We start from the raw sequence: 18,592 nt of genomic DNA, 5'->3' as shown, positions 1-18,592 counted from the left end.
GATAGACATGCGTTTGGGTAAACTCCTGGAGTTGGTGATGGACAGGGAGGCCTGGTGTGCTGCGATTCATGGGGTCGCAAAGGGTCGGACACGACTGAGCAATTGAAGTGAAAGTGGGGAAGGTTGTGGTTCAGGGTGAAAGTCTGAGATGACCTTAACACTCCTTATATGTTACGTAATGTCCCATTGTGCACTGTATGCATTATTATAGCAGATTAAGGAGACTTGGCGTTAACCCCTTGGGAGAATGCCCAGTGTGCCTTGTGGTTTCCGAGTTAGGGTACCTGGTGCTGCGAGTCATCTGTCTGCGTGAGCACGGCTGTGTTCTGTCCGTTCGCCTGCTGCTCTGCTTTTCCGTGCTTGTCGCACTCTTGGTTACATACTTGATGGCGTGTCTCCAGATTTGTTTCTCTTTCAGTGTTTCATTATTCTAGGTCTTTTGCGTCTCCATATAAAGTTTGGAATCAGCCTGTTTTTTTTCCCCCCAGCAAAACTTGCTGGCAAATTTTTAATTGGGGCTTTGCATCAATTTAGGGGAGAACTGACAACTTTCTGATCCATGGAAACGTCATCTCTCTGTTTGGGTTTTCTCTCACTAATCTTGGTGATATCTTACTGTAGTTCAGGTTACAGGTCTTGTCCAGGTTTTTAAAAATCAGGTTTATCCTTGGGTATTTTACATTTATGCTGTATTAATCATTACTATTTTTTAGAGCTTTGAGTTTGTTTTTTTCCCCAAAGCTTTATTACCTCGTTTCGTCTGTGGTGGGTCTTCATTGCTGTGCACAGGCTTTTCTCTGGTCGTGAGCAGGGACTCCTCTCAGCTGTGATGCACAGGCTTCTTCCTGTGCTGACTTTTGTTTCAGAGCATGGGCTCTAGGCTTGCAGGCTTCAGTAGTTGTGGTGCTCAGGCTTAGTTGCTCCTCGGCGTGTGGGATCTTCCTGGACCAGGGATCGAACCTGTGTCCCCTGAATTGGGCGAATTCTTAACCATTGGCCCTCGAGGGCAATCCGAGCCTTGGGCTTTAAGAAACTGTTTACTTATTTGGCTGTGCAGGGTCTTAGTTGTGGCATGTGAGATCTAATTCCCTGACCAGGGGTTAAACTTGGTCCCTAAGAGCAGGGAATCTTAGCCACTGGACCACCACAGAAGTTCTGAATTTTGATTGTTTGTTGCCATTGTGTGGAAATACCTCTGACTTTTGTATGTTGGTCATGATCCTGAAGAGAGCAGGTGCTTGGGAAGCGCAGGCCTACTCCTTCTGAGGTTTCCCTCTCCGAGGCAGAGAAAGGTGTTGGCTCCAGGGAATTAATGGCATCTGCTGCCTTTCCCAGCTGAGTAGGGTCTAAAAAAGTGACAGGAAGGGCCCCTCTCCCTAGGAGCTAGCCCTAGTGGTGGCTGCAGCCAGCTCTGGGCCTCACTGAGGAGGGCCCTGTGTGCTCCTTGGGGCCCAGAGATCTTTCCACAGATAGCTTTCCATATGATATTTGCTTATTTTGCGAGTTCTCCTGTGGGAGTGTTTCTCGACATCCATGATTCATCCGACATCCATGATTCATCCATCTGTGAATTGCTGGGAACCCAGTTTAAATATAAAGGTTTCATACCAGAGCAAGCTCCTGGTAGTCATGTGGGTGCAGAGAATGACAGCAGAGGTGATATTGACAATATTTGGCAAGCTGCAACTGACAGCTGCCTGGGAGGCTGAGATTTGGCTGGTTCACTGGCTTGAGTATGCCCATTGCACTGGACATCTAACCTCACAAAGGAGGGAAAGTCATGCTGTCTCTGTGACCTTGGGAGAGTTCCTGAACGTTCTTGAGCCTTAGTTTTCCTGTCTGTAAAACAAGGCAGCCCCTTTTTGCCTGGGCCATGTAAGCCTTTTGGAGCTGATCCCTGGGTGAAACTTCTAGTTGCCCTGTGGCAGTGAGGCCACTTCCATGTCGGAGATGAAGTTTATCCATCCTTGGGCACCTCATGTCCCCAGCTTCATGAGGGCAAACTTTACCCTGACTGTAATAGTGGGTGGTTTTCTTGGGGTCTGTGTTTGGGTCTGGGGACTGGAGAGGGGAGAGGTCACCTCGGAAGAGGGAGATGTGGTGACCTTGGACAAGTTTCTGGACATCAGACATGTCAGATCCCTTACCTGTCAAATGGGAATGATTTTGTAACTTAACCCTGAGACTGTCCTGGGGACTCAGAGAGGTTACTGAATTTTAACGTGAAACCTGGAACTCACTGCTAAACGCGCATTAAACGCTAGTGTGTCTGTTTTTGCTGCGATGTCATTGCTGTTACAGTCACAGCCTTGAACCGTTTTCTTTGCGCCCAGTATGTTGGCTTGTGGTCGTCTCTGTCCGTATTGTTTAAGATGGGATCTTTCGTGTCTGAGGTCTTTGTGTTTACTGGTTAGTGCACCATATTGGGTCATCCGGTCAGAGACTGATAGAAATTGATTTCTTCAGCTTGCCCTCCTGTGGAAGGGTGCATCACAGAGCTCTGGCTGAAATCTAGAATTACGCTGTGTAATTCCAGGGATTGGAGACATTTAAAATTGTCAGTATGTACCAGTAACTTTTTTTTTTTAAATTTTTTATTTTTACTTTATTTTACTTTACAGTACTGTATTGGTTTTGCCATACATTGACATGAATCCACCACGGGTGTACATGCGATCCCAAACATGAACCCCTCTCCCACCTCCCTCCCCATAACATCTCTCTGGGTCATCACCGTGCACCAGCCCCAAGCATGCTGTATCCTGCATCGGACATAGACTGGCGATTCGATTCTTACATGATAGTATACATGTTACAATGCCATTCTCCCAAATCATCCCACCTTCTCCCTCTCCCTCTGAGTCCAAAAGTCCGCTCTACACATCTGTGTCTCTTTTGCTGTCTTGCATACAGGGTCATCATTGCCATCTTTCTAAATTCCATATATATGTGTTAGTATACTGTATTGGTGTTTTTCTTTCTGGCTTACTTCACTCTGTATAATCGGCTCCAGTTTCATCCATCTCATCAGAACTGATTCAGATGTATTCTTTTTAACGGCCGAGTAATACTCCATTGTGTATATGTACCACAGCTTTCTTATCCATTCATCTGCTGATGGACATGTAGGTTGTTTCCATGTCCTGGCTATTATAAACAGTGCTGCGATGAACATTGGGGTACATGTGTCTCTTTCAGTTCTGGTTTCCTCGGTGTGTATGCCCAGCAGTGGGATTGCTGGGTCATAAGGTAGTTCTATTTGCAATTTTTTAAGGAATCTCCACACTGTTCTCCACAGTGGCTGTACTACTTTGCATTCGCACCAACAGTGTAAGAGGGCTCCCTTTTCTCCACACCCTCTCCAGCATTTATTGCTTGCAGATTTTTGGATCACAGACATTCTGACTGGTGTGAAGTTGTACCAGTAACTTTTTTGGGAAACTCAGTGTTTCTTCTCTGTTCTTTGTTTTAGGTTGGCCAGCACGTTGACAGAAGTTGCCTTTTGACATAGCTCCCACCATGGCCGGCTGGTAGGACCACCGTCCCATGCCCAGAAGCCAGGTGAGTGCGAGGTATCTATTATCTGTGGAATGGAGGCACTGACTTACCCAGTAGCCCTCATTCAGGTCCTTGGACGTTGAAACAGCACTGCTTCGGAAGCTGATGGCCTCCTCCTAGTGAGGGAAGAAGGCCAGCACCTCTGGTTTTGCACACTGGGTGATCTCAGGGCTGCCCAGGCCCTGCCTTCTCCGGATGGCCTTTCGCTCTCTTCTTGTGTCTCACAGGTCACTCGTTTGAAAAACCCAGGCCCCAGGAGAATGAGCCGTCCTCTGTGAGGATCAGGGGCAGAGGATAATCCTGGCCAGGTGGCCTTTGCCCTCTGGCCATTCCTGTGGTTTCCCAATGCGCCGGAAACGATTAGAGTTTATCCTTAACCATCCGTGCTTGGAGCGCATTGACCTTACCGCACTCCGTGCCTGTGGGGAAGCTGAGCCATCCCCCCACTGCTTTGGGGTCTCAGGTGGAGACTGTCCAGGGCTTTTAGGACCCAACAGGACCGAGCCCAGAACCAGGTGGTATTTTGTCTGTTACTGTCAGGGCCTGGCTGGTGATGTTTTGGGCCGGGCCTACCTAACTGGAGAAGGTAGGACTGAGAGACGTCTTAGAAGATGACACCTTGGAGACCTCCTCTTGGGTCAGTGAGCCGCTTCCTCTTGTAGGCCAGCCGGCCGGTCACTTCCAAGGGGTGTATGCCCTTGAAACAGTGGGACAACTGCATGGGGCGAGAGCTGGCTGCAGGGACTCCCCTGCTGGGCTGAGCAAGGTATGTGACAAGGGTTGGCTGTCAGTTTGTGAGGTTCCAGCTCTTACCTGCATAGAGCAACAAAGTATGGGAATGGTCAAGTAATCCTGGGGTCAGGAAAAGATTTCCAGAATGTTTCCCCAGCAAAATAAATTTTACTGGTGTTTAAAATTTTTTAATTGAGATAATTTGTATACCATATAATTCACCCATTCATAGTATACAATTCTAGACTGATTTTTTTGTGTGTTGAAGAGTTGTGCAGGTGTCACCTCTGTGTAGTTAAGGGACACTTTCCTCACCCCCCAGAAGCCCCCATGCCTGTTAGCAGTCCACCGCCAGCCCCTCTTCCTCAGCCCCCAGCAGCCACTCCTCTACTTTATGTCTCTGAGTTTGCCTGGTCTGGACATTTCTTATCAATGGGATCATTCTGTAGGACCTGCATCATTTTACACCCCCACCCGACCCCCTGGCCCTACCCAGGGACCCTGGAGCTCTGGTGAAAATGTCTCAGGGTCTGTGCCGGTTTGTTAGAGCTAGTTGAGGATCATTGGTGTTAATGGTGCTCGTTGCCTGGTGCTGGTGGCGGCATGCAGTAGGCCAGCCACCTAGAAAGTGGGTTTGGCCCGTGGTTGTCAGCAGGCTTTCTTTGAACATTAGCATTTAAAATTCATGGTAGTTTATGTCTAGAAAAGGTCTCATTGCAGCCCAGGGTGGGGAGAGTGACCATCACTTGTCTAGTAGCCCAGGGGCATTGTCTGAAGGCAGAGGGCTGGCTCAGGATTCTTTGAGGCCGTGGATGACCTCGTATCTGTCTGGCACTTTGTTTTATTTTGTTTTAAATTTTGACCACAGTTCGGCGTGTAGGATCTTGGTTCACTGACCAGGGGTGGAACCTGCACGCTCTGCAACGCGAGTACACAGTCTTAAACACCGGACTGCCAGGAAAGTCCCTGCCTGGCCCCTTGTTTCCTGGGAAGTACATGGTCCGAGCAGTAAGTTTCGGTGAGAGAGTGAATGAAAGAAAACTCCTCCTTTCCTATCACAAGGCCAGCAAGGAAGACATAGCCATGGCATTAGAAAGCAGTCAGTTTGGGGGTCCGGGAGGGAAGTTCTGGAAGCCACCTCAGGTGTTCCCTGTGGTCCTGCCTCTCTGTACCTGCTGTGTGAAGGGCTTGATGGGAAAATATGGTCTGCAGATGGCGGTGGCCGGTGATGGTCAATGTCAAACAGGCAAAAGCACCCTTGAGCAATTATTTTTTAAAAATGTGTAAGTACGTCAGCTTGTGTACTTTTGGTCGTGGGTGTAAGTCAGCCGAGCAGATTGATTGATTGATTGTTCCACTTTCCATTGAACCGTGGCCTGTGGTCAGCTGGGGTCTCCTCATTCCTGCTGCCCAGGACTCAGTGGGCGTGGAGAAAGAGCAAGGCGGGAGAGGGGCCGCGTCCTGGAGAGCCTTCCAACACGCACACAGCTGGCACACGATGCCCCGCGTTGTATGTGGTTGTCAGTGTGCATACTGAGGGTCAGTCTGCTTGCCTGGGCTGACGGAATTGACGTCTACCCTTGAATTTTGCCCGTCAGGTGTCTTGTTCGTTCAGCAGCTGTAGACACTGCTCGCGTGCTCAGAGACTGGCCTTGTGCTTGGTGTTAAGGACCAAAACGGGTATGACTTGTATAAAAACAAACAGGGAAAAGCAAATGCAGATGACCCTTAAGCAAGGCAGGAAAGAGACTCAGTCTTTCCCAGTACTAAGAATAGTGCTCACTGGAGCTTCCCTAAGACATTTCTGACCCTTAGTCTCGAAAGGTGGACACTGTTCTCTTGGTGGGAACCATGCACCCCCGTATGTTGCTTTGGGAGGTTCGCAACACCTTAGAGAGGGATTTGCTTACCCTTTGCTCCAGTGAGTTCACTTCTCAAAAACGATCTTGAAGATGCTGTCAAAAGTACGGATTGTGTCTGGGCTGTTCTCTACAACATTCTGAAGTAGCAAACTGGAACTAACCTAGCTGTTGTCAGTTGGGGCCAGGACTGATGGGGCTTGATCTGCCAGTGGGGTGGAGCTGAGCCCCTGAGTGAAAGAAAGGGTGGCTTCATGTCATGGTGATGGGATTTCTAGGGTGAATTAAGCAGAAACAATAACAAACTGAAGGGTAGATGCATTGTACTCACTTTCATGATAAAAGGTTAGGGGTGGGATGGAGACATAATGTGTATGTGTTCTTATTTTATTTTTTAGAATGGATATACAAACCATAAATGAACCACATGGTCACCTCCAGAGGCATGATGAAAAGAGGGTAGGATTATTGGGAGACTCCTCCAGGTTTCCTTTCTGTGTCGCACCAGATGCATGTTTTATATAATTAGAAAATAAAGTTATGTCATGTTGGGGGAGTGGAAGCCTAAAAGCCATGCGCAAAAGCAAGCTGAAATGAATGAGTCTGGGTACATATCAGTTATTGCTCAAGTGGGTAATTTAACCTCTCAGAGGATTTATTTTACATGGCTTTAAAGCATAGTAGTTTGGGGGACTCCCTGGTGGCCCGGCGTTAACAGTCCGCCTGCGAAGGCAGGGGACACATGTCGCAGGATGCGCCACAGCCACTGACGCCTGTGTGCCTGGAGTCCGTGCTCTGCGCTGGGGAAGGGCTGCGCGCAGCAACAAGACCCTGTGCAGCCGTAAATAAACACAGTTGGAAAAATGGTAGTTTTTGATCTTAAGATATGAGATAATGCCATAAAAGTAAGAATTAGGGAAAAGAAATCTTCAACTGCTTTTAGGAATCATATTTTTGGTTTCAGGTCAGCAATGCCAATAGTCTTATTATATATTGTAGGAGAAAACAAGTAACCGATGTCTTTAAGAACCAAAATTGGGAATTCCCTGGCTGTCCAGTGGCTAGGACTCTGTGCCTCCGTTGCAGGGGGCCCAGGTTTGATCCCTGGTCAGAAAACTAGAATCCCACTAGCCCTGTGGTGTGGTCAAAAAAAATTTCTTCTTGTTGTTTTTTTAAGGACGAAAGACATGTAAGTGAAAGATCAAAGCACTTAAGTGAAAATGTTTTAACTCTAAATCTGCAGTGGGAATGTCCCCATTGTGAAAGATCCTGCCAGGGTTGTATCAGAAGGACCCACAGGACCCTGCTCCCCCGCTCCCCCCCCCCCCGCCAAGGGTGGGGCAAGGGAATGTGAATGAAAATTAGTTCCCTGGGTTGGAGCATCAAATGTGTTTAAAAAAAGAATCCAGGGTTTGTATTGATGATTAGAGGAAAGGGAGAAACTCATGAGTGCCCTTCAGAAAGTGTTAGGGAATCAGCTCATTTTGAAAAATTGGCAGAGTGAAGAAGCAAGCACTTAACCTCTACAGCTGAATTTGCAAGGAGCCAAATAGCGGGTGAGGGCTAGTTTCCCTCGAAGATAGGCTCGAGCTGCTGGAGTTTCCCAGTTGCTCTGCTTATGCTATCTGATGTGGTACCTGGAGTATTGTGATGGAGAAAGTCAAATTTTAGTTTTATTAGATACAAGTCTTTTTAAATAGCCACATGTGGCTAACAGACAGTGTAGCTATTGACGCTCTGCCAATGAGTATGGAGCACGAAATTATAAGTTCATACATTTGAAGACACCTAATAAAATGGTGGGTCTAGACAGTGGTCCTCAGTAGCTGCCAGCCCTCCACCCCCACCCCCAAGGAAGGGTGCATGTGCTTTCAGAGGGATATATGCTTGATTTGGCCTCAAAATCTAGTTTATAGGAAACGGGGGTTGTGTTCCTGGTGTGTATCCCTGGTGACTCAAATGGTGAAGAATCTGCCTGCAGTGCAAGAGAACTGGGTTCGATCCCTGGGTTGGGAAGATCCTCTGGAGAAGGGAATGGCTCCCCACTGCAGTTTTCTTGCCTGAAGAATTCCATGGACAGAGAAGTCAAGCGGGCTACAGTCCACGGGGCCACAAAAAGTCTGATACGACTGAGCGACCGACAACTTTTCACGCTTTCCATTATACCACAAGGAGGCCACTTGCAAAGCCCAGTCAAGGGGAAATGGGACAAATGACCGGATTTCTTCAACATGTGATTGAAAAGAATGCAGTGGGGTAACCTGCGTATTTTAGACAAGTGTGACTTTGACAAAGATGGAGGAGTGATTGTTTAATTGTTGATGGTGTGATCATGGGATTGTGACTTCGTGTCCTGTAGTGATAAATACTGAACTGTTCATTCATAAATACATGTTGAATGGTATTTGCTTCTTAAAGAGCCTAGCAGACATGAGATGGGTGAAAAACTGTGGTTGGTTGTCTGATGACCGTGGGATTTGGGTGGTGGGCATGTGCAATTTATGCTGCTGCTTTGGGTATGTTTGCAGTTTTCCATAAAATAATTTATTTTCCATAAAATAAATTTGGAAGATGAGTGTAACCCAGGCCTTCCTTCAGGGAGCTTTATGATGCATGTGACCCACCCAGAGCAGGAAAAGTCCCGCTTACAAAAGTGAGGATGGTGGCCGCTTGTGTTTAAGTTCGAGCAGAAAACCTTCAGCAGAGGTTCTGGCATTGCGGTGGGGAGCTGTGACAGCGGCCCATCAAGCGGTACAACTTCCTTAAAGCATTCTTACCTTCTGTAGTAGCACTTTCATTGCCTTCGTGGAGCTATGGTGGTGGTAAAGTGGGTGTGTTCCCATTTCACAGGCGGGGAAGGTGAGGGTGTGGAGGTGAGCCAGGCATTCTGGTTTCGGCTTGGTGGAGTGTGGCGCTGGTAGCCTGTCTGTCCTGTGTGCACTCCCCCGCCGCCCCCAGAACCCAGAGCACGTCGATCACCGCGTGTGCCGCTTTGCTTCAGTACCCTGATGCTGCAGTGCCCCATGTGTTGCTTTCTGACTCAAATTAGTATATTATTCATTAGAAATCAATCTCAACCTCTCCATTGGTGGTGTCTGTCCAGAGCAGCCATAGCCAATTAGTCTGGATGAAGTAGGTAGCTAGCTGGTCTTCAACATGACTCTGTCTTATAAAAAAAGAAGTGCTTTATAAATTTGAGCCTTAAGTGTGATCCAGGGTGTTTGACGGCGCCCTTGTGGGAGGGACCTCCGCCCTGTGTCTCAGCCTGCTGTGTTCACTGCCCACCCCATACATCGGTGTGTGTCCCCAAGGGCTTCCTCTGACTGCTGCTATGGATGGGAGGCCTTTTGTTGGAACCCCCAAGGGTGTTGCTGGGGCCCAGTCAGCCCCTGGTCCGTGGTAGAAACTAAGCAAGTGTTAGGGTGAATGAGAGAGTGACCTGTCTGTGAGACTGAGGCATCTGACCCAAGCCCAGTGTGGGGCCAGGGACAGGCCTGACTTCAGTCCTGCTCCACACTGGTGGCCTGGCTTCTCACAGAGTTGGTTCCCTTTTGGTAAATTGTCCCATTTGTGTCCCATGTGGTCACACTCTGTATCACGGGCTTGCTACGGCCTCCTTGGCTGCCGTGAGAAGCTGATGAGGGACTGCACCCCAGTGGCTCTTGGGTTGTTGGCGATCTTGTTACACAAAGGAGTCTTTCCTTGAGGACCCTTTTCAAGTCCTTTTGGGATCAGAGTGAGCCTGCTTTTCCCTTTTAGTAGTTAAGCAGCTCTAGAGGGGCTGTGGCTCTTGAGGTTAAGATTATCTTGTTTTTGTTTTCCTGCCTTAAAATAATAAGGTTATGTTCACACAACATGAAATTCATCATTTTAACCCTTTACATTGGCATTTAATGTAGTCATCATATTGTGCAGCTGTCACCTCTAATTCTAGAACATTTTCATCACCCCAGAGAGAAACCTGTGTGTATTAGCCTATACTCCCCCACCTCTGTGCCCCCATTCCCCAGCACCCATTAATCTACTTTCTGTCTCTAGATTTGCATGGTTCTGGGCATCTCAGAAAAATACAGTCATGTACTGTATGGCCTTTTGTGTCTGCTAAACATGCTAAACACTTACTACGTTTTCACAGTCCATCTGCATTGTGACAGGGATCAGAAATTTATTCCTTCTTATGTCTGAATAATATTCCATTGTATGGATATACCACATTTTGTTTATTCAGCCATTGGTGAACATTTGGGTTGTTCTTGTTGGTTGTTGTGAATAGTTCTGCTTTTTAACACTTATATACAATTTTTTTTTTTTTTTAATGAACACATCTCTTGGATATATCTAGGAGTAGAATTGTTGGGTCATAAGGCAATGGCACCCCACTCCAGTACTCTTGCCTGGAAAATCCCATGGACGGAGGAGCGTGGTAGGCTGCAGTCCATGGGGTTGCTAGAGTCGGACACGACTGGTCAACTTCACTTTCACTTTTCACTTTCATGCATTGGAGAAGGAAATGGCAACCCACTCCAGTGTTCTTGCCTGGAGAATCCCAGGGACAGGGGTGCCTGGTGGGCTGCCGTCTATGGGGTCACACACAGTTGGACACGACTGAAGTGACTTAGCAGCGGCAGCAGCAAGGCTAATTCTGTATTTATCTGTATTTAACTTTGCAAGGAGCTGCCAGACTTTTTCACATCACAGCAACATTTTACATTCCCACCAACAATTTATGGTGGTTCCAGTTTCTTTATGTCCTCAACAACACTTATTTTCCTTTTTTTCTTTAAATAGTCATCCTAATGGGTGAGAGCTGGTTTTGATTTGCGTCTCCCTAATGATTGGTGAAGCTGAAAATCTTTTCATGTGCTTATTGGCCATTTGTATGTCATCTTTGGAGCAATGTCTTTTCAAATCTCGTGCCTGTTTTTTTGAATTGGGTTTGTTGCTAAGTTCGAATAGTTGTTTTATATATTCTGGACATGAGACCATTATTAGAGATATGATTTCAAATATTTTTTCCCCACTCTGTTGATTTTTTTCACAATCTTTTACACAGAAGAATTTGATTTATTTTTTTTCCTTTGTTGATATTGAGCTTTTGGTGTCGTATCTAAGAATTTCTTTGCCAAATTGAGGATCCTGGTTTTACTCTTACATACTTTTCTTCTAATGGCCAATTTTGAGTTGGTTTTTCATGTATGGTTTGAAGTAAGCATTTTGCTTTATTAGTTTTATTTTTTTGGGCTGCACTGGTCGTCGTTGCTGTGCCTGGGCTTTCCCAAGCTGCGGCCAGTGGAGGCTGCTCTTCATCGCAGTGTGCCGGCTTCTCATCGCGGTGACTTCTCTTGTTGCCAAGCGCGGGCTCTAAACTGTTTGGCCTCAGTAGTTGTGACTCCCGTGGTCTAGAGCGAGGACTCAGAAGTCACACCTCACTGGCCTAGTGCTCTTGAGTCCTGTGGGATCTTCCTGAACCAGGGATCAAACCTGTATTCCCTGCACTGACAGGCGGATTTTTAACCACAGGGCTACCAGGGAAGTCCCTGTTTTGTTTGGTTTTGATCATTTTATTTTCTATTGACATGAAGAGTTTTTGACGTATTTAACAAGGGAGGGGAGTGCCATAGTTGAGAGTACTGAAGGTACTTTTTCTCGTCTGTTTAACAAGTATGTATTGAACACCTATTCTGTCCTGGGCCCTAGGCTAGTATCACTGAACAAAGAGATAGTCTATATTCTTGTGGGGGTTGAGAGGAGGGGGACACACAGATGGAAAGATGAGTAATTAGCGTGTCTAGTGGTGATGAGGTGGGAAAGAGGGTAGATACCCACCGAGTCGCGTATGTGGGGGGACATTCATGTCACTTTGCCGTTTCTGCTGAAGGAGAGAATGCTGTATAGAAATTCCGGGAAAGACCTAGCAGGAAGGACAAAGGCCCTGAGGTGGGAGTGAACTTGGCTTTCAGAGGAGCAGCTGGGATGTCTGAGTGGCTGGAGCTGAGAGAACGGGGTCGAGGGGTAGGGGGTGCGTGAGAGGGGTGGCGGTAGCCAGGTCAGAGGCACTCTCAGGGCCTTGGCTGGGGCAAGATCTTGCTTGTACCTTGAGTAGCATGTTGTATAAAGTGACCACTCATGTGATATCCTTTAGGTCAGCCTGGCTATTTCTTGGAGGTTGTGGTAGGTGTCTATACCCAGAACAACCCTCCGCCCAATCTTCGTACAGGATGGGGGAGAGAAGATTTCTGTTCCAGCTCTCACAGCTGTGCAGGAAGTGCTGGAGGAGCTGTTCATCAGGAGGAACTGTTTCTTAGGCCCCTGGGCTTCATCGAGACCAGAAACTGACTTAGTCCCAGACGTAGGTTTCCCTGCTGGCTCTGATCCTCGTGGGGCTGCCGGCCCTGCTGCTGCAGGATGTGTGCGGGGAGGAGCTGGCAAAGGAGCCCGGGCAGGGCCTCCAGGCCGTGCCACCACACTGCTGGGTGCACGTTTGGTTCTCCCTCTTTCCACTCCCATCTCCTCCTGAGAATGCAGAAGGCTTTTCTGGCCCTTCCTGGACATTTCTGTGTAAAACCTCCTGCCTTTTCCAGCTCGGTGGAGCTGGTGGTCAGGGCTGCTTTCTCAGCCAGGTCCTGAGGGAGGAGGCCCTGGAAGGGTTAAGGCCTCCCATTTGGTGATGTGACGCCCGCTGGGCACATTGCAGATGGCAGGGAATTGGCAGGCGTAACCCTTTGTGGGCTGAGGAGGCTCAGTGGCAAATCTCTCAGTGACGTCCTGCGCCAGAGGGCCCCTGGCCACCGCTTCCCTGTGGGTATCTAGTGTCATTCACGCCCCTCATGGGCCGCCTTTTCTTCTGGTAACATTTGTTTCTCTCTCTGGGGTTGCACTTGGGCTTCAGGCGCAGGCCCCAGCCTTCAGAGGCTCAGACACCCCTGTGGGGCCACTTCCAGGTGGGCAGTGTTGGGTAGTTACTGAGCACTTCTGAGAACAGAAAATCCAAGCTCCCTTCTCCAGAGTGAGCCCTGGGGTGCTATCAAGTTTTAAAAACATTTGCTGCCAGTCCCTCCCCCTCTTAAAGCGTGGTCAGTTTAGGTGGACTTTGTCCTGCTGTATGCTTGAACATGGAGGTGTGGACAGGCTCTCATCTCCTGTCACTGGGAAGGGATACTCAGGCCAAGGCATGAGGCTGAGGTGCAGACTGATCTCAGTGGTATCTGCATGGCCTGGCTGGTCAGTGGTGGTCCCTGTTTTCAGAAGTTTCAAGAGATGGTCTATGTCTGGGAAAGATAAAAACATACTCCCCACCTACCCCAGCTTCCCCGACAGGACCTGTGCTTTCTCTGGCTGCCCCGCCCCGTGACTCCAGGGAGGGAGGAAGGTGTTGCGGTCTGGGGACTCGGCTGTCCCAGGCCTGGCCCTGCGTGTGCCCAGGGTGAGTCTGAGTGGCTGGGCGGGCCACCAGAGGGCTGGCTGTTACTGTGGCGTTGCCCCACTGAAGGCAGTGACCATCGATTTTTCTGGAGATGACTGGTCCCCAAACCTGCTCTGTTCCCTCAAGTGGTTCTAGGGTGAGGTGCTGCCACCACCTTTCTCCAGGTCTGCATGGCATTGGCCTTTAGGAATCTGAAGACCGTTGAGGTTTTATTTTTAAAATGTTGGTGGTTGCTACCTGAGTATATTAAAATTTCTGCTTTCCGGATTAATTATATTAAATATATCCCCAAAAAGCATTATTCCAGAAGCTATATTTACATGTCCTCCTCCTTAAAAAGGCTTCCCTGGTAGCTCAACTGGTGAAGAATCTGCCTGCAACGCAGGAGACTCCGGTTCGATTCCTGGGTCAGGAAGATCTCCTGAAGAAGGGGTAGGCTACCCACTCCAGTGTTCTTGGGCTTCCCTGGTGGCTTAGACAGTAAAGAATCCACTTGTAGTGAGAGACCTGGGTTCCATCCCTGGGTTGGGAAGATCCCCTGGAGGAGGGCATGACAACCCCAAAATAATCAGATTGTAAATGCGTGTTTATTTGTAAATATAAGAGCCCAGGGTATTGTATATATGTTTTTTTTTCTTTCTTTCTTTCCAGTGTTAACAGTCTGCATACCTACATATCCAAGTGGTTCTTGAACCAAGGACTGAAGGTGACCTGATAGGATGGCTGCCTTTGTCTGACTTTACCTTGCATGATTCCTGAGTGGTGATGGCCTTATATTTGATGTGTCATTATTATTTCAGATGGATGTGGTGTCTGGGCACGCTTGGCATGAAAGAAGTACCCTGTTAGGAGGAGACGAAGATGCTCCTGAACTTAACCTTCACCTTTCACTCCTGAGTCTGAGTTGAACCCTGCATCCTTAAATGTTGTCTCTTCCCTGAAGGGTTAGGTAGCGCAGGCCTTTGGGGACTGGGGTCAGAGAGTCCCCTGTGGAGAGCATCGGTGCTCAGATTGATTAGTTTGATGGAGTGACTTGATTTAAATTGTGTGCGCACTTACGCCTTTGGGAGCACACTCTGTGCTCTCAGCACTTCCTCCCCTGTCTTTCAGGACCTAAGTAAAGGTTCCAGCCCTCCTTGCGCTCACAGGCTGATGGCTGACCAGGACCTCCGCCCCATCCCAGTCCCAGAGTCCTGCAGCCTGGGAGGCCCAGTCATCACTGCTAGCCTAGAAGTGGCCTTACTGTCATGGGGGAATGTTTTTTCCTCCTAAGCAACCTCATTCCATTTTAAAAAGTTGTTAAAAGTTTTGATCCCCTTCTATTTGTTTTTATGTACTTAGTTGGGAGATGGGTTTTCACATGCCTGTATATTTCTGCCACTTCACCGTTTCTGCTACCATTGCTTTGTCGTCTTCCATCTCTACAACTCCAGATTCTTCTCATGGGACCTACCTCTAATGAAGCATTTCTGGATACTCCCGCCTCCTGCTCCGGACCAGCAGAGCGGATTTCTTTTCCATTGTTGGCTTGTAACAAAATGATGATCGACATATGTACCTCACAGTCCTTACTGGGTCTTTGCTCTCGTGAAGGCCAGCCCCAAGCTGCTGCTCCTGCCTTCCACAAAGGTGGTACCCCCAAGTCACTGGCCCCTTGGATGTCACTGACTGGCGCAGAATCAGTGTTTGACATCCATGTCCTGGATCAGACAGGCTGTGAACTAGGAGAAGGGTATCCCTGGTTGTTAGTAACTGACCAGGCTCCTCGGTACTGCCGAAGTTCCCTTCCAGGTTCAGGCCTCACTCAGATATTAACAGCAATAAATAGCAGTTGGTTCTTTGCCTTCTTTGGAAGTTTAAATTACTGTGTGCAGAAAGTAGTAAAAATGAGCATAGTTGCAGGTGCTAGTGATTTTTAAAACGCTCTCTTGTTCTACCCAGGTGTGAAATTATTTGTCTCAGAGGAAGTGTGGGTTGAAGAGGTGGAGATGTGCAGGGGTCCACATAGAGCCCTGAAGGGATTTTGCATGGCTTGTGGGCTCCTTCATTCGCTTCAGAAGTTGGTGGTTCTGGACCCTGTGTCTCATCTCATTTTCAGAATGGTTTTCCTTCCTGACAGTTGGTTCTGGAGCCCAGCAGACAGTGATCACACATAAGAACTGCTGTTCTTTTGCTCATAAATGAATTACACAGAGAAGAAAGACCTTTTCTAAGATGATTGGATAAGATTTGGAAGTCAGAGGAAGGGATGAAAACTGTATATACATGAGTGTGTGTAGGTGCATGTGTCTGAGTGTGGGTACACACGTGTGTATTTGTGTGTGTGACACAAGGTTGCTTGGTGTTCAGCTAGCCTGGTGTATTGCTTTTTGGGGAACAGGGAGGTATCTGCTGACACCCCAGTTTCCTGAGTCCCTCCTCTGCCAGTAGGCTGTCCATCAAGTCGGGTCAGATGCTCCCAAGCCTGGAGCACCACGTGTTCCTCTCTTTTATGCCCTTCTCTCTGCCTTCCCAGAGACTAGGCACCGCGGGCCACCGTTTGGGGCCAGCGGTGACATTACCCACCTTGTTGAAAAACCTTTAAAAGAGCAGGTGAGCTCCTTTAATATGACAGAAGTGTTTGCTGGTCAAGACTTTAATTTTTGTAAAGTGGTTGTTTATCTGGCAAACAACGCTGGCTTCTCTTAACATTAAGCAGGAGGCTCAGAAAACCTGCATCAAGTTCCCAGGTCCAGGGAGCTCCAGTGGGATGGACACGATGCTGTCAGGCTGGAAGTGAGGTGGTGTGCCTACCAGTCAGGCCTAGCATTCACATAAAGGTCAGGAGACTTGAAGGACCCAGGTGCTGTTTGGGTGAAGGCTGAGCCCAGCGGCTGTTCCCGAAGCTGTCGTGGCCTCTCCAGGCTGGGGCTGAGCTGTGGAAGTGCGGCTGCAGGCAGAATGCATTGAGGTTCATTCAGGGTGCAAGGAGCAGGGCTGTGATGGCATTGCCTAACCTGCCCTGGAGTAGGACATCGGGGGCAGTGTGGAGTGAACCTGTGTCCTCCTGCCCGCCCCCCCACCCCGCTGCCACCAAACCAGTTGAAGTGCCCTTCTTGGGGTTTCTCTGACACAGATGACTGCACCCACCCCCACCAGGCCTCAAGGGCAAAGTTAAGTCGGTTACCTGGAGAGAAACCTGATCCTGAAGCTCTTCCCAGGGACCCCTCCCCTCACCACCCTAGGTCTCTAGCGACTCAGCCCCAGTGTACTTGATTTGCACTTTCTTTCCTGGTGGCTTAGATGGTAAAGCGTCTGCTTGCGGTGCAGGAGACCTGGGTTCAATCCCTGGGTGGGAAAGATCCCTTGGAGAAGAAAATGGCAACCCACTCCAGTACTCTTGCCTGGAAAATCCCATGGATGGGGGAGCCTGGCGGGCTGCAGTCTATGGGGTCGCACAGAGTTGGACACGACTGAGCGACTTCACTTTTTTTCTTTTCCTGGCTTGATCCTCCCCTGCCACCCCCGGTCCTCAGCCCCTGTGCTTTTCCTTAGAGCTTTGGTCTGATGCTCAGGCACGTGTGCTTAGGAACCATTTGTTTCTGTAACTGGGTTAGTTTCATCTGCTTCAGTAATTGAGTTTATAGCATGTAATTTCCTTCTGTGAGGGGCCCATTTGTCTTGAGAGTGTGTAGGGCTTTTAGAATGATGTAAATTTGACCCATGTGGTTGGGACAGACTGACCCTGCAGTAACCAGGATGCACTTCACACTTACTTGAAACTGAATTTCTTCTGATTTGTCAAAAGGGTTAACCTTGAGTTCTGGACTTGGATTGAATTAACACATTCACATCCTTTTTTTGAAACCAATTTTCTCTGTAGTCACTTCTGCTGTAATGCTTGTTTGGAAAAGCAGATTTGTTCTAACACTGTTGGTATAAGGGCACACGGTTTTGTTACATGTGATTTTGTCCAGAAGAAATGCTAGGTCTGAGGGGTTGGGAACCTGTGGCCCACAGGCTGGTGGCCTGTTGGGGTAAATAAAGTTTGACTGGGACACAGCCACACCCATTTGAGAACAAACTCTCACAGTTGCAGGGCTTGAGTGACCGTGACTGAATGGCCTGCAGAGCTGAAAATATTTACTGTGTCTCTTTAAGAAAGTTTGCCGACTCCTGTACTAGATGAATCCAGAAAACTGCTCCCAGCTAAAAGAGCACTTGCTGGGACCCCAAAACAAGATGCACGTACCTTAGATGTGCATCACACCACACCCATCCCCTTCTGGGTTCAGACAACCTCCTTCCTCCTGAGTTACTGTCGCAGTAACTCAGAAACCGCACGCCACCCACAGTCACAGCAAATACCCGGTCTTCCCCCCAGGTGAGGCATAAGGCTTCAGGCAGCATTTGTGTATTTCTTAGCTATTTAACACACTACCATTTAAAAATCAGGTTCCAGACTCCCTTAATGTTACTGATGAAGCTTTGTGGTATTGTTCCATCATTTCTATAAGCCCTGTGTTTTTATTGCATGACTTTGCACCATGTGGCAGTTTTTAGGAATGCATATCCTGTACTCCAGCAGAATTTCTGTGCTCTGAAAGCAAACAGCAAAAGGTGTGGTCTCACTGATAACACTCAATAAAGTTGTAAACATTTGATGTCTCATTTGGACCTCGAGGGGCCGGAGCGAGTGGTCCGACCCCACTTCCTGCTTGTGAGGAGCTTCCTGTGTCCTTTGGAAAGGACACGCCTGACTCTGGGTGGTTGATGGGGGAGTTTCAGTGGGCACTGTGCAGAGGAGCCTGGGCTTCCGTTCCCAGCGCCGTCCCTCCCACTTGCTGTGTGACTTTCACCTGCCTCAGTTTCCCTTCCTGTAAATCAGGGGCTGATGATAGCACTCACCTTGCATCTGAGATGTCCCCTGTGTGGTACATAAATGCCCAGTCAGTGTAAGCTATCTTGTCTGTGAAAGAAGACCCCACATTTCTGTTCACAGAGGAACATTAACCTTGGGTTGAGAGCTGAGAGTGCCAGT

General features: G+C 48.3%; 1 protein-coding gene across 4 annotated transcripts in view; it reads left to right on the top strand.

The window, feature by feature from the left end:
• Positions 1-18,592, top strand: part of GATAD2A (GATA zinc finger domain containing 2A) — a 96,970-nt gene that overhangs the window by 36,918 nt on the left and 41,460 nt on the right. For all 4 annotated transcript variants that reach the window (XM_052643457.1, XM_052643459.1, XM_052643458.1 and 1 more), the window contains exon 2: positions 3,473-3,561. In XM_052643457.1, the coding sequence (XP_052499417.1) occupies positions 3,547-3,561 (15 nt within the window). In that variant the 5' untranslated portion in view covers positions 3,473-3,546. The remainder of the gene's footprint in view (positions 1-3,472; positions 3,562-18,592) is intronic.

This window comes from Budorcas taxicolor, chromosome 7 (assembly GCF_023091745.1).
Source record: "Budorcas taxicolor isolate Tak-1 chromosome 7, Takin1.1, whole genome shotgun sequence".
NCBI lineage: Eukaryota > Metazoa > Chordata > Mammalia > Artiodactyla > Bovidae > Budorcas > Budorcas taxicolor.
This window is presented reverse-complemented; position numbering and strand designations above follow the sequence as displayed.